The 15561-nt window shown below is 46.8% G+C and overlaps 1 protein-coding gene across 1 annotated transcript in view; it reads left to right on the top strand.

Annotated features, from left to right (window-relative positions):
* Positions 1-561: 561 nt before the first annotated feature.
* HDAC6 (histone deacetylase 6) overlaps positions 562-15561 on the top strand; it is a 33704-nt gene continuing 18704 nt past the window's right edge. Inside the window, exons 1-12 of the mRNA XM_078610714.1 lie at positions 562-713; positions 6309-6361; positions 6868-6975; positions 7432-7517; positions 8086-8170; positions 9384-9424; positions 10332-10428; positions 10523-10620; positions 11474-11578; positions 11772-11840; positions 12969-13095; positions 13711-13776. Of these exons, the coding sequence (XP_078466840.1) occupies positions 701-713; positions 6309-6361; positions 6868-6975; positions 7432-7517; positions 8086-8170; positions 9384-9424; positions 10332-10428; positions 10523-10620; positions 11474-11578; positions 11772-11840; positions 12969-13095; positions 13711-13776 (948 nt within the window). The 5' untranslated portion in view covers positions 562-700. The remainder of the gene's footprint in view (positions 714-6308; positions 6362-6867; positions 6976-7431; positions 7518-8085; positions 8171-9383; positions 9425-10331; positions 10429-10522; positions 10621-11473; positions 11579-11771; positions 11841-12968; positions 13096-13710; positions 13777-15561) is intronic.

The raw sequence follows: 15561 nt of genomic DNA, 5'->3' as shown, positions 1-15561 counted from the left end.
TACGTGACTTTACCGATCATTGCACTGTATTGTCTACGAACACCTACGCTTTAAATTTAAAAGATAAACGCCTCCACTACGAGACGCCCGAGTCGCAGCTGACTGGATACGAGTTTGAACGAAGTTGGTTGCCATGACGAAATCCGCCATGAGGAGACGGAGCCTGCACCGGGCGTTGCCTTGGCGACTGACGCCTGCCCACTCCCTCCTCCTGGTCCCCCCCTCTGCCCCCCCCTCCCTCCCCTCGCCTCTTCCTCCCCCGGCCCCCACCACCCCCGTCACCCCCCCCCCCCCCATAGGCACCGCACGCTCACAGCCACCTCTTCACAATTCCCAGTCCGCACGCGCAAGCGGGGGTGGTGGTGGGGGGTGGGCGCGCGCGCTTGTTCGGTCTTCCGATTGGCCACACCATTCTCGACGAGGGAAGTCGTTCCGATTGGCCAGTGTTTGGGTGGGGGGCGGGCGGGGGGGCGGTGTCCGGTGCCCGCGGGGCGAGCCACGTGCGCGCGGCCGTCCAATCGCGTCGAGCGGCGAGCTCACGGCTGCCGAAGGGCGCTGTGATTTACAAAAAGGTGGCGGCCGTCGCTTGGTTGTGGTGTGCGCGCTCGATCCGCCGACTCGAGGTGCACTTAGCCTGGCACAAGGGCCGTGGTGACGACACGGCCACCTTAGCGGCGAGCGGCGGCTGCTGTTGTTGTTGATGTCCGCGGCAGGTACTGCTCGAGTCGTTCACGCACCCCACACGCACCCCCCCCCCTCCATGTGTCACCCTGGAGCTTTGTTGACTTGATGCTCCATCACTCAACCCGCACACCCCACACGTCATCCACCCAGCAATGTCACCCAGCAATACCACACACCCCCATCAATACCACACATCCCCATAAATACCACACTCCCCCATCAATACCACACTCCCCCATCAATACTACACACATCCAGCAATACCACACACCCCCAGCAATACTACACACATCCAGCAATACCGCACACCCCCATCAATACCACACATCCCCATCAATACCACACTCCCCCATCAATACCACACTCCCCCATCAATACCACACACCCCCATCAATACCACACTCCCCCATCAATACCACACACCCCATCAATACCACACACCCCCATCAATACCACACTCCCCCATCAATACCACACTCCCCCATCAATACCACACCCCCAGCAATACCACACCCCCCCACCAATACCACACACATCCATCAATACCACACGCCCCCATCAATACCATACACCCCCATCAATACCATACACCCCCATCAATACCACACCCCCAGCAATACCACATCCCCCCACCAATACCACACACATCTATCAATACCACACACCCCCATCAATACCACACGCCCCCATCAATACCACACACCCCCATCAATACCACACCCCCAGCAATACCACACCCCCCCCACCAATACAACACATATCTATCAATACCACACTCCCCCAGCAATACCACACTCCCCCATCAATACCACACCCCCCCATCAATACCACACATCCCCATCAATACCACACACCCCCAGCAATACCACACACCCCCATCAATACCACACTCCCCCAGCAATACCACACTCCCCCATCAATACCACACTCCCCCAGCAATACCACACACCCCCAGCAATACCACACACCCCCATCAATACCATACTCCCCCAGCAATACCACACACCCCCATCAATACCACACTCCCCCAGCAATACCACACTCCCCCAGCAATGCCACACACCCCCAGCAATATCACACTCCCCCAGCAATACCACACACCCCCATCAATACCACACACCCCCAGCAATACCACACACCCCCAGCAACACCACACACATCTATCAATACCACACACCCCCATCAATACCACACTCCCCCATCAATACCACACTCCCCCATCAATACCACACATCTATCAATACCACACTCCCCCAGCGATACCACACACCCCCATCAATACCACACTCCCCCATCAATACCATACACCCCCATCAATACCACACTCCCCCATCAATACCACACACCCCCATCAATACCACACTCCCCCATCAATACCACACTCTCCCATCAATACCACACTGCCCCATCAATACCACACTCCCCCATCAATACCACACACCCCCATCAATACCACACCCCCATCAATACCACACACATCTATCAATACCACACACCCCCATCAATACCACACACATCCAGCAATACCACACTCCCCCATCAATACCACACACCTCCATCAATACCACACATCCCATCAATACCACACTCTCCCATCAATACCACACTGCCCCATCAATACCACACTCCCCCATCAATACCACACACCCCCATCAATACCACACCCCCATCAATACCACACACATCTATCAATACCACACACCCCCATCAATACCACACACATCCAGCAATACCACACTCCCCCATCAATACCACACACCTCCATCAATACCACACATCCCATCAATACCACACTCCCCCATCAATACCACACTCCCCCATCAATACCACACACCTCCATCAATACCACACATCCCATCAATACCACACTCCCCCATCAATACCACACACCCCCATCAATACTACACACCCCCAGCAATACCACACTCCCCCATCAATACCACACACATCCATCAATACCACACCCCTCCCTCCATCAATACCACACACATCCATCAATATCACACCCCCCCCCCCATCAATACCACACACATCCATCAATACCACACTCCTTGAGCAATACCACACACATCTATCAATACCACACTCCCCCAGCGATACCACACACCCCCATCAATACCACACTCCCCCATCAATACCACACACCCCCATCAATACCACACTCCCCCATCAATACCACACACCCCCATCAATACCACACTCCCCCATCAATACCACACTCTCCCATCAATACCACACTCCCCCATCAATACCACACTCCCCCATCAATACCACACACCCCCATCAATACCACACCCCCATCAATACCACACACATCTATCAATACCACACACCCCCATCAATACCACACACATCCAGCAATACCACACTCCCCCATCAATACCACACACCTCCATCAATACCACACATCCCATCAATACCACACTCCCCCATCAATATACACTCCCCCATCAATACCACACACCTCCATCAATACCACACATCCCATCAATACCACACTCCCCCATCAATACCACACACCCCCATCAATACTACACACCCCCAGCAATACCACACTCCCCCATCAATACCACACACATCCATCAATACCACACCCCTCCCTCCATCAATACCACACACATCCATCAATATCACACCCCCCCCCCCATCAATACCACACACATCCATCAATACCACACTCCTTGAGCAATACCACACACATCCATCAATACCACACACCCCCAGAAATACCACACACCCCCAGCTATGCAGTCCCACACACATCCATCCAGCCAAGGCCGTAGCCATGTAGTTAACATTGGGGGGGACCAAATCTTCCAGGGGGTCTGGGGGTCCCCCCTCCCAGAAAAACATCTAAATATGAAAAAAATGTCCTGCCTAAAATATTAAAAAAATTCACTAACACATGGGATGGACTTTTTATATATGTTTTACAATAATGTCTAATAGTGTATTGTATTACATTGCTCTGTTTATTTCTTTTTTTACGTTTTCTTATTTCATTGTATGTAATGGCAGAGAATCATATAAACAGCAATCTATGCATTGTTATATGAAGACAAGTTCAGATATTGGGGCCAAGGTTTAGCAAATTGTTGTTTTTATTTACATATTTACAAGTAAACTTGGGTGGGCAGCAGGGGTGTTTGCTCTGCTCTCCTCTCCTATCTTCTCTCCAGCCCTCTCTCCTCATCTCCTCTGGTCCTATATTCTCCTCTCTTCAGTCATCTTTTTTTCCTCTCCCCGGATCTGCAGTCATTTCTGCTCCTTTCCTCTGCTCTCCTCTCCTATCCTCTCATCTCTCCAGGCAATGACAAGTGTTTTGACTTGCCATTCTTCAAGCAAAGGATTCAAAGGCCTTTTTGCGTTTATCGTTGACACCGATAAAAGACTGCCATATTCCATCAAGGTCCAGTTTGTCCAGTTTTTCCTGGTGCACGTGACACATGGCCACATGATTCAGCCTTGTTTGACTCATAGAAGATCTAAGCCATGTCTTAAGCCTCCTCAGGTCACTAAAACTCCTCTCAGCCTCTACAGAGGAGGCAGGGATGACCCGCAGAAGCCTTACTAAAGCTTCCACCTGACTGAAGAGACCTCTCACCTCTGGCACCATTTGCCTAATAATGCTAGCATCAGAGCTCGTTTGATCTGCGTAATTAGCCTCAAACATGGCCAGCTGCACCTGCAGTAGTGTTGATTTCAATTCGTCTACCACTTTGTCCATGTCTCTGTGTAACAGCACATTTTCAAGCTGCTGCAGCTTATGGAATCCAGCTTAATCAAACCTTTCTATGAATTGAGAATTCACTGTGTCCAAGGCATTGTAGAATTGCGCTCTGTACAAAGACTGGGCATCCGGATGGATTTGGGCTGTAGCCTGACCGGTGTAACACTTTGTAGGTTTGCGGATATGAGGCATCTGAATAGGTTGTAGGTCCAACTTTAGGTATAATGAAATAGCGACATAAAATCTAACCAGAAAACTATATGTCGCTATTTCATTATACCTGATGATGATTGCTTGTGTTGCAATCGAAACGTCGTATTCTATTATTTAATTTAATTTATTATTTTATCTTTAGACGTGACTTAACCGAAAGAACCAAATAATAATTCCTGCAGTCACGAAAGTTCTAAAATTAAGATTAGGTCCAACTTTGTTGCCATAGCAGTTGCTTTTGTGAACAAGACATCAACGTGCTCTGTTCGCTTGTCCTGCATGCTTGTTTTGACATGGTCCACAGCCTCCAACATACCTGAAACAGTCTGTTTCCTTAGCTGCAGGAGGTGTTCAGGCACTCCAAATCCCCCATCAGGTCTTCAGCCATTACAAGGCCGAGCACAGTGTTCCCTTTTAGAAATGTTCCATGAAGACCATTGGCCTTGAAGTGTCAGATGAGCTGCATGATGCCATTTCTTAAAGGGCTGTCAGCATTGACTCATACTGGCTGAGAACTGAGCGGATGGCAGGGGTGCGAACAGTCCACCTGGTGGGACAGAGAGGTTACAACGAGGTGAAACCATGCTCTGATTTTGTGATTTCCTGGAAAATCACCTTGAACTTGCCAGATTGATTAAAGAAGCCCCCAAATTCATGCACCAGGCCCATTTATTATCTTACTATTGGAGAGGCTACACAGGCAGCCTGCGTAACTAAGTTCACGCAGTGTGGACCACAGTGACAATACATAGCCAGCGGTTGTTCTTTCCTTAAAATGGCTTGCACCCCCTGCAATCGTCCAGCGATATTTGCGGCAGAGGAAGACCTAGAGCATCATCACATGCCATCTTGGCTATATTTTGCCCTGTCGTTGATGACACTTCGTAGAGTCCCAGGAATTATTCCTTTGGTTGTAGATCTGCATCTACAAAGCGCAAACATATTGACCCCTGCTCAACTCCTGATATATCATGGGTGCCATCATTGATAAGTGCGAACTGGACCACTGGCATTGATGTTATTTCCAACACAATTTCTTCAACGATTGTATTGCCCACCAGTTTAAAAATTTGGTTTTGCATTTGGGGACTGGTGTAATCAAAGTGACCTTTCAGCCAGGTGGTCAGCTCTGCATCGGCCTTTGCCTTGTACTTTAGAAGCTGGCTGAAATTCCCACTCTCCTTATCAACTCCTCGAAAAGCCAGACCTTGCCGTGCCAAGTACTTGACACCCCCAACAATCTTCATACGATTTCTCTTCGCTTGTTGCTGCTGTCTTTCAAGCTCACGTGAAAGTTGCACGTTCACAGGTTTTGGCTCCTGAATCCGAGTCATCACAGCTAATTTGTGACACTGGCTGTCTTTATGCGCACTATATTTCTCCAGTGCCTTCTTCCAATTTTGAAAGCCATTCTTGACAAAAGCTGAATCTGCTTTTGACGCGAGCTTAGACTTTTGTGTTGCAAAGTATTTAGCACAATATAAACAGAAGACCCCCTTTAAGGAGGGGCTGTAATGGAGCCAAGTTTCATCTTTAAACCAGTTCTCATGAAAGTAGACTTTTTTAAAAGCACATTTCCTCGTATCAAGCTTAGTGAACTAAGCAGGAAATTTAAGCAAGGTGGTGTTTTATCACAGCAGTTGGTATGTCAACACTTAACCAATTGTCATTTGTCTGGCAGGAGCTGGCAAAATGGATCATTGTCCTGGCAGAGGTCGTGAGAAGCCATCATCGGTATGAACACACGTCAGATTATACATTAATTAGGGGTTCATCAGCAAGTTAATCCTCACCAGTGCTTGGCCAACTCTGAGTCCTGCTGGTTAAAAATTGAATAAGGCCGAACTCAGGGGCCGCATTCATAGCGCAGTGCGTTATCCACTGCCCCCCTCCAAACACATAGCCAGCAACATTTTCATTACGCATGTTTTATTGTTTGCAAGTAGGTTAAGTTTCTCTTAAAGGACCTTTTCATTTTAATATGTCCAATCAATTATGCAAACAGTTTGTACTTGTATGGATAAACATATTGCTGTACTACATGTCTATGCTCCGACATCTATGCCCCTCGTTTTCAATCCGCATTCACCAGTGTGGTGAAGTTTTGTAAATTAAACCTGCGTGACCTCTACGTGTAGACTATGGCAACTTGATCATGTTGAACCTGTGGTGTTTCCAAGTGAAGCTCTCATATGCGTATGCCAGCGAGTGTTCACGTGTGTGTGTGCCTTGGATAACAGGCGGGTGGCAAGCGGAGGAACAGGCAAAAGATGTCACAGGAGAGCCGGAAGAGTGATCGTATAGCTCAAGTCAAGCAGGACAGGATGGGAAGGCGTATGGCCCAGCTGGTAACGCACACATCCTTACATTTACTCCCATGAAAAGACACACACGCAGACGAATGAGAGCATTGAGGCTGAAGTCGCACTGTGTTGTTGCGTATGCAGGGTGAGGCGGTGGCATTATGGTTCATGCACCGTGCTACAAACCCAGCGACTGGAGTGCGATTCCCGGCCGCAGCTAATATCAGTGGCGATTATCTTAGCTGTTCCTGTACTTCCACTAGGTAGACTTAGCCTTTATTGAGTACCTGGTGCCGTGTGTAAATATCGCCACTGAGGAGACAGAGGCAGTCAGGCCTGGTGCATGCTACGCCACCCCCTCAGGTGTGCTGTGCCAGCCTTACCAGCTGCTGTCTTAACATTACTTGCTCCAACAATCTGTATGTATGCATGCATGTTAAACTTCTTATGTTGTATGTGCACGCACGTGTGATTTAAGAATGCTTGCACGTGCGTCTGCAGGATGTGCCACAGCACGTGGAGTGTGCGTATGGGACAGGCCTGGTGTTCGACACGCGCATGGAGATAGTCTCCTGCCCCTGGGAGAGGTGCTTCCCCAGCTCATTACGTTTCCACAGTGAACCACAAACACTCGTAATGTTCAACCTCAAATATTTCTGTCAGCCGCGAGTTTGGATGTCGACAATCGATATTTGCCAGTACTTACCCTCAGCACAGGCTGTCATTGTTTCCCTTGAAGTGTTAAAGAGTTCAGTTCACTTCTTTAATGTCATCCCACCGCCATGTCCGACTTTTCTCCGCTTGCTCTTCTCCCTTTGATTTCCCAAAAGTACGCGAGCCTCGCATTACACATCCAGATGGTATCTGCCAGCTGCCTCTGTCCGACTCAATCCAGCATCAGGCTTTGGCTTCCCATTATTTTTACATTTTATTGTTCCAAAATTTCACTGTCCAGCCCATCCTCCACAATGAATCTCAAGCGCTTCTAGCTTTCGGATGGTATTCTCTCTGGGCATGATCTATGTTACAAATGGCAGGAAAACATAAACCTGAAATAGAGTCTGCCAGTAACACATCACCATGGATAAGATAAGTTTGACTGTACGAGTGCGTGGTTGTCACTCATGCGTGGGTGTTCTCCCCTCGTCGATGCAGCCACGTTGAGTGCCCCGAGCGAGCGAAGCAAGTGCTGGCATCCATCACGCGCTCTGGGCTGCTGCCCCGCTGCTCTGTTGTGGAGGTGGGCAATCTTGGCACGGTAGAGACACCACTGCATTCTCAACACCGAAACCAGTAGATGAGCTACAGCTCATGGTTAGCAAGGAAGCAAATTCATGCATACACACGCATTCTGTAACACAGTCGAGCATGCTTTTGGACTTCGTTAATATTTAGTTGGCGATATTGTTACCTTCCGAGCATCGCAACAACCTTTTGATTAATTTGAGCAATTTTCTTCAGGGTCAGTCTCCAATAGTAACGTAACTTTAAAACAAAATGTCTTTCATATTGAATAACGTTTACGAGAGTTATTGTAACCCAAAGTTGCGGACAGATGGACAGAGCTGATGCAGTCACGGTTTGAACCCAAGTTGGAAAGCTGAGTAGTCCAGAAGATACAGCACACAGTTGGCACCGTTGAGAACCTGGCTTTGAATCCAGATCTCAGGTGTCGAGTTGATCTCAGCCTGTTTACCTATGGCTTTGGGGAGTGGTGGTGTAGCAGTTAACGCGCTGCGCTATGAACCCAATTACCCGAGTTCGATTCCCATTCATGACCAACACCAGTGACAATGATTTGAACCGGTCCACTCCTAGGTTGACTTAGCCTCAAATGAGTACCTGGTGGTGTGGTGTGTAAACATCGCCACTAGGGAGACAACGGTGGTCGGGCGTGGTGCTGGCCACCTACCCCTCCATGTACTGCGCCAACCTTCATGAGGTGCTCACTAACAGCACTTGCCCACAAAAGTATGTAAAGGCTATATGGGGGATCTTTGTCTTTTTCTTGACCAATGGTTGGACAGAAAACTCATCATGTTAAACAAATGTATTCCTTGGTTTTGCCTTATTCCAGCTATGTAAAATGGTTGTTTGATATGCTATGGGCAATATTTGCAGGAATTTAAAAGGTGTGACCCATATTTGGATGAATAGCTCTGTTGAAAAGGCTTCAAGAGGGGTTCTTTGATGTAATTTTCAGGGCAATTTGCTGACACTGGATTATGCACTGACAGCTGCAAAGAAAAATGCAAATTTCTTTTTTTCCCCATCGATTTTCAAATTGTTAGAAGAGCAAGGCTATCCCATCGCTTTCAGCCAGGCATTGTGCTGTGTGTGTTGTTTTCTAAGTGCTATTGTGACTATTTTAGCGATTGATGCCCTGTGCAGGACCTATCTGTATTTTTGTGCACAAGCTCATGCCTGTGTTATGTACATGGTTGTGTGTCCAGCCCAGAATGGCCTCAGTGGAGGAGCTGATGTTTTGTCACAGGTATTGCACGGAACACCACCTCACAGCTTATATGGCACACGGCTCACACGGCGCACATCGCGTACATCTTGGGCGAGTGAATTAAAAATTACTCTGTAGGAATGGAGCAGTGATGCAGCGGTTTGCACACTGCTCTCTGTATGAACCGGGAGGCCAACGTTTAATTCTGGTCAACTGTTAAAACATCAGTGGCAAGTAATATCTAATCTGGTCTCCATTGACCGGCATGGTGAATTATGGTCAAGTAAGGTCGAACAATCTGCGTGGGGTGTGGAGGCCTTAATCCATCAGTGGATTCACAAAGGGCTGTAAATATTTTTATAGATGTAAAGTCCTCTACACAGTAGGCTTGTAACATTTAATGAAATTAATATTGCTTCTTATGCGCATTGTGTATTTATTCGCTTAGTGTATATGTGTTTTCAAATGTTGGGGATTTCCTTTCTGCCAAAGGTCTGAAAGATTGAGCTGGTGCAAATGGCTCCACGAGTAAATCCCATTCAAATGAGACAAACTACAAATGGAACAAGATTAACAAGAGATGCAAACGAGATAAAAAAAAAATAAACTGTGCAGTGGAATAATAACCCCAAACATTGACAATTCATAAAGTCTCAGGTTGGGTGGGTGGTAAATTGTAAATATTTAATGGTATTCATTCTGGAGACCGGATCATGGTTTGTCTTTTATGTCCAGTGCATCCTCTTGAATAAATTACGAATTATTTTTAATCGCATTTGTTAATAACACTGCTGTTGTAGTATTTAGGGCCATTGCTCGAAATGTCACCTCTTATATATTTTTCCTTTTAAGGCCACTTTGTTATTGTCTAATGTGTTGAGTTTCTTGGAGAGGTGAGCGTGTTCTAGAACAAACGTGCAACGTGTGCGGTGTGTGCGTGTTCCAGCCAGGAGTACATACGCATGATGCAATCCACAGCTGAAATGTCGGATCAGGAGCGGAAGTCCCTGTCGGATACATTCGACTCGGTGTATCTCCACAAGGTGGGTGCCTGAGCATTGTACCAACACTCAGATGACGACATCCAGGTGTGCACCGGCTGAGCGGGGTGTGTCTGTGTGTAACGGTGCGTGCCAGGGCTCGTATGATGGCGCACTGCTAGCGGTGGGCAGTGTGCTGCGGCTGGTGGAACGCGTATTGACGGGGGACCTCAGAAATGGGTTTGCACTTGTGCGGTGAGTATGCAATGTTACTCGATGGCGAGTGGGTAGTGTTGCTCTGTGACGGGTAAAAATAAATAAAATGTTGAGTTTCCATGAAATGTATGTATGCTGAATTTCTTTCGCACCGTACGTAGCCAAATCCTATCTTTTTCAAGAGGTTGCTGCATTGGAATTGGCCAATGCCATGAATGACTCATGGATTTGTTCAAGTCTAGTCATGAGCAATTTGCATATTGGCGAGATGTTAACTACATTGCCTGGTATACAGGAGGTCGTGGGTTCGATGCCAACCCTGATGACTCATATTTGGAGTTTTCATGTTCTCCTCGTGGTCGCGTCGATTTTTCACCAGTTCCTCCGGTTTTTCCCTCCAAATATAGAAATCTGCGTTTAGAGTATTTGGCAGCTGTACATTTCCACGTGATGATAAGCCACTTCGTTGCGCTATCACGTGTGGCCAGCTTGCTTCTGAAAATTAGCTAGAGAGCTCAGTCGGCCTTAGCTGGTAAAATAAAAATTGTTTTTCGTTTTTATAGTTTTTTTACATGGGTTTGTCCAGAGGAAATGCATGCACCTCACAGTCCCATGTCTACAATACTTGGCAGACCCTGCTGGTTACCAATCGAAGTACAAATCATGCTCAACCCCATTTAAGTTTTGAAGACCTGATGAGGTCGGATGCATTCGGGGAAATTTGGTTTTAGGCAATGTTGTTGTGTGGCGAGTAGATTACCTTGTTCTTTGGCAATTGTATAGTGTGCGGAGCGCGTGGGCAGTTTAATTGTGTTTCGAGCAAGTAGCGTTTCCGTACGGGGGAGTGGCTAATACATGTGGTGAGTGGTTAACGACGCCGTGTCTATTACAGACCTCCAGGACACCATGCCCAGAGGGACCTGGCAAACGGTTACTGCATTTTCAACAATGTTGCCATTGCAGCCCAATACGCGCTGTCACAGCACCAGCTGCAGAGGTGAGCCGCACACGGAGCGAGTCGAAGTGTCTTTGTAGGTGGATGTTGCGGACACGGGTCAGCTTTTGCGAGTACCTCGAGAGCATAGAACGGGGTGGTGTGCATCTGACAGGAATATAATTATTCTCCGGGTGTCGGGAACATTTCGCCTGTACATGTGATGGGTGCCGTGTGTGCCCTTGCGTGTGTCCAGGGTGCTGATTGTGGATTGGGACGTTCACCATGGACAGGGAATTCAGTACACCTTCCAAGATGATCCCAGGTGCCTCTACTATACCTACACACATAACAATGCCTGAGTATTCACCCTTGAATTTGAATACATGAATCACTGCTGGATAGGGGTATAATAATTGTATCATTATTTCCCCCTTTCCTCCCACTGTGATTTAACGAACTGCTCTTATTTTGTCTGGAAAATACCAAATATCACATCTCGGAAGCTAAGCAGGGTTTGATTCTGGATTGTGCTTAGATGGACAACCACTATGCATAAAACAGGTGTTGTAGGCTGATCTATAGCTTTGTTATGAGCAGAAGACGGTGCAGAAATATCCCTTGCTGTGATTTACTGATATGCTCCAATATCCAAGTTTCATAACTTTACCAACCCGCAGTGACCAGCACGGTGATATATGGTTAAATAACCCCCACAGTGTGGAGAGGCTCTCCTACAGCAGTGGATTGATAAAGGGCTGTACATGTCACGATTCGATTCCTTTTGTTTCTATTGTGGTGATCGTGGTGGAATCTAGTGACTCGGTGAGATGCGAATCCATTACATGCAACACACAAATCAAAAACATCAGTTTGTGAAGATAAAATGTAGATATTACTATTGGGCTAATGGAACAAATGAAACAGAGAAAACAGACATTACAAACGACGGAGCAAATGAAGAACAATAAGACAGGACAAGACAACCATAATACATGTTTTTTTTTGGTTAGATCGCGTAAATAAATAAATTTGTCGTTAAACCCGCCATCACCCGACACAGCCAATTAGTAAGGGTTGTCATGTAAACAGAACATGCCAATTCGTTACTAGTACAGCACACCGCTGTGTTGAAAAGCAAAGCCACAACATTTACAATCTGAGTACGACGTTTCGCCAGTAATTACAACCGGCATCATCAGGCCGCAGCCAGATTTGTGGAGAAATCCTCCTTGAGGACAAGACAATGCAGCACCGATAGGATGGATAAGATGGCGAAAATGAGACCGATCAATTGAGATAACAAATGAGACGATACCAATGAGATAATATACATGTGACAAAGATGAATTAAGTATCGAATCAAAAATCGTGACGATGTATTATTAAATCCCGGTGGTGGAGGGCAGCAGTGGTGTTTTCATGCCTTCTGTGTGGAATCTCCTCTGGGTAGGGTGCTCTACTTCTCCGTGCACCGTCATGAAGGGGGGGCTTTCTGGCCCCACTTGCCGGAGGGTGACGTCACGGCTGTGGGACGCGGCATCGCGAAGGGCTTCAACATCAACCTGCCCTGGTCTCGGGTAACCCTCCAAACACACCTGTGCACAAGGCTTTGGGGGTCAACGTTGGATCTTCATTTGTGTTTGCGTTACGCTGGCTGTGCATGCATTTCTCTTTTAAAATGCTTTATAATGCTTTATAACAATAGTAGAACGTTGTTTTGCATTAAATATGTTAATTTGTCGAACAGGGGCAGGGAGGGAGGCTTAGTAACTTTTTAAAGCAGATCATCATAACTATGTAGTGTCAGTGATTCGGAGACAAGGGTTTCCCAGGAGGCACCTTCTTTATTAACACCTTCACACTTCACAGGTTTGTCCTTGCACTCTCCATAGTCGTCTAGCCTAGCCAAAACAAAACCCTGACCGTGTCATATATTATCATTTTTATAAATGTATGTGTTTCTGTTCGGGACTTGTCCTGTAGAAAACTGGCCAAAATAGCACAAAATGTAGACAAACCAACGTGAAAAATTACCACCTGCAAAATACGCGTATGCTTTTTGCCCTGACCGCTACCTGTCGGCGTGCTGTTTTTTAATGAAATATTTCCAAACACAAATGCACGTTATATAATCCATGCATACGCTTGCTTTTTTTCTCCTTGGGTGTTTTTGTTTCTTATTTGTTTTGCAGACAGGAATGTCCGACGCGGATTACGTGACCGCCTTTCAGCAGATCCTCATGCCCGTGGCTTATCAGGTACCAGCCCCCACTCGCTTCAACCTTTAAAAGCATTCCTTTAGCATCTATTTTCAAGGATAAATTGCGGAACGCACCCTACGACGCTTTCACGCATGCCTAGAAAACGATGCATTTCTATGACCACTGGGAAAACCAGGCTTCTTGCCAGCTCAGTCCCAGCACAATACCGGGACCGGGATCTGTCTCCATGCTCCATGAGGCTGTGGTCTCAATGCCTCCCTACTCTCCCATGGTTTGGGGGTAGGGAAGCAGTCTTACAATATAGTGTTTAACAGTGCCAGTTAGGTTAGACCAAAAATCAACGCTTTTTTTTACATTTTCATCATCATCATCATCTTAATACAAACACAGCCTTCCTGCCAGGAATTTTAAACGAGCGAGTTAATGTCCCCACGTTCGGTTGTTACGTCCGCGAGGACTCCCGTGATGATCTCGCAATGACCCGGCAAGGTCACGGCGTCGGCACAAGACATCGGTGGAAAGCCTCCGCCCAATCCGCCTGGTCTTCTTGTGTTTCACTCCGAGCTCTGTCCTCCCACCCAAGTGGCATGGCACCAACATGATCCCACACCTCCAAACCACGTCACACACCCATTGGTGGAAATAAGCACTGAACTGGGTGGTGCTTTCAATATTAATAGTTTGATCCCATTGCTTTTCCAGTTCTCTTTAGAGGAAGATGTCCTGGTTTTATTCATTCATTCCCTTTTTATACAACATAAGTAAATAAATCCCCTTCACATTCCTCAGGTTGACAAGGGTAGTCCATGCTTGCCAGTAGCATGTACACTTGAAATAAAGTGTAAGAGTAGCTTCACAGATATCCACCATACGTTACTTGAATATAATAAACAAAAGCAGCTTATTTAATTGTTACAGGAATTCCTCTATTTACGTTGCTGCTATTTATGTTATTTCACTATTAACGTATTACGTTGCCAACGACTTGGGGAACGTAATTTTAGTTAAAATGCATTGATTCACTATAATGCAGTTTTTTAAATTGAAATAAAAGAACGCAGTAGTTTGGGCAGCATGCTCCCCCTAGCGTGCGCTACAGCCTCAGCCTTTACTGTGCCGCTCTCTCTCATTGCAATCGTGCACCACCATCTCTAGTGAATACTCTGTAGTCACTTATAGCCTACAATTAAACTTGTTATAATATGTTTTTGGGTATTTTTTGTTATCCTTTTTTGGTACAGAAATTTTTTTCTAAAAATTTGCACCAATTAATAACCCCCAGGAATGCATCCTTTAAGTTTATATAATTAAGTCGGTGCAAAAGTATGTTTCGATGTTCGTTGTTTCAGCTAATGTCGCGTTTTCCAAGAGCGCATCCCCAACGTGGAGGACTTACTCTATATCACTGATATTCACACATTTTCAGAGGGGGGCCACTTTCGCCAATAACACATCATCAGTGCGAGGACTGCCACACATTTGAAACCATTGGGGTTTGTGACAGCACGGTGACGGGGGGGGTGTTTTAACATTTGCGCATTGTATTGTCGAGGGCCACACTAAAGGCTACCGCGGGCCTTGCAACAGAGAACACTGCTCTACAAGATATTTATGCAATGCACGTTCTGTGGAGCGATGTGACTGCTCTCGAAAGGTGTCGGCACTGCAGGGCGAACCGTGTTCAGCATCCGCAATATCTGGCACCCTCTCAGCTGTTGCTGAGTTCCACCATCTTCCATAGTCTCTTGACACAATAGGCCCCTGGGTGTGGCAGTACCTGCCACTCATTGCAGTCGTCCAATTCGTGAATGTCCCACCTGC

Source organism: Lampetra planeri, chromosome 34, assembly GCF_965212315.1.
Source record: "Lampetra planeri chromosome 34, kcLamPlan1.2.h2, whole genome shotgun sequence".
In the NCBI taxonomy this organism is placed as follows: Eukaryota; Metazoa; Chordata; class Hyperoartia; order Petromyzontiformes; family Petromyzontidae; genus Lampetra; species Lampetra planeri.
This window is presented reverse-complemented; position numbering and strand designations above follow the sequence as displayed.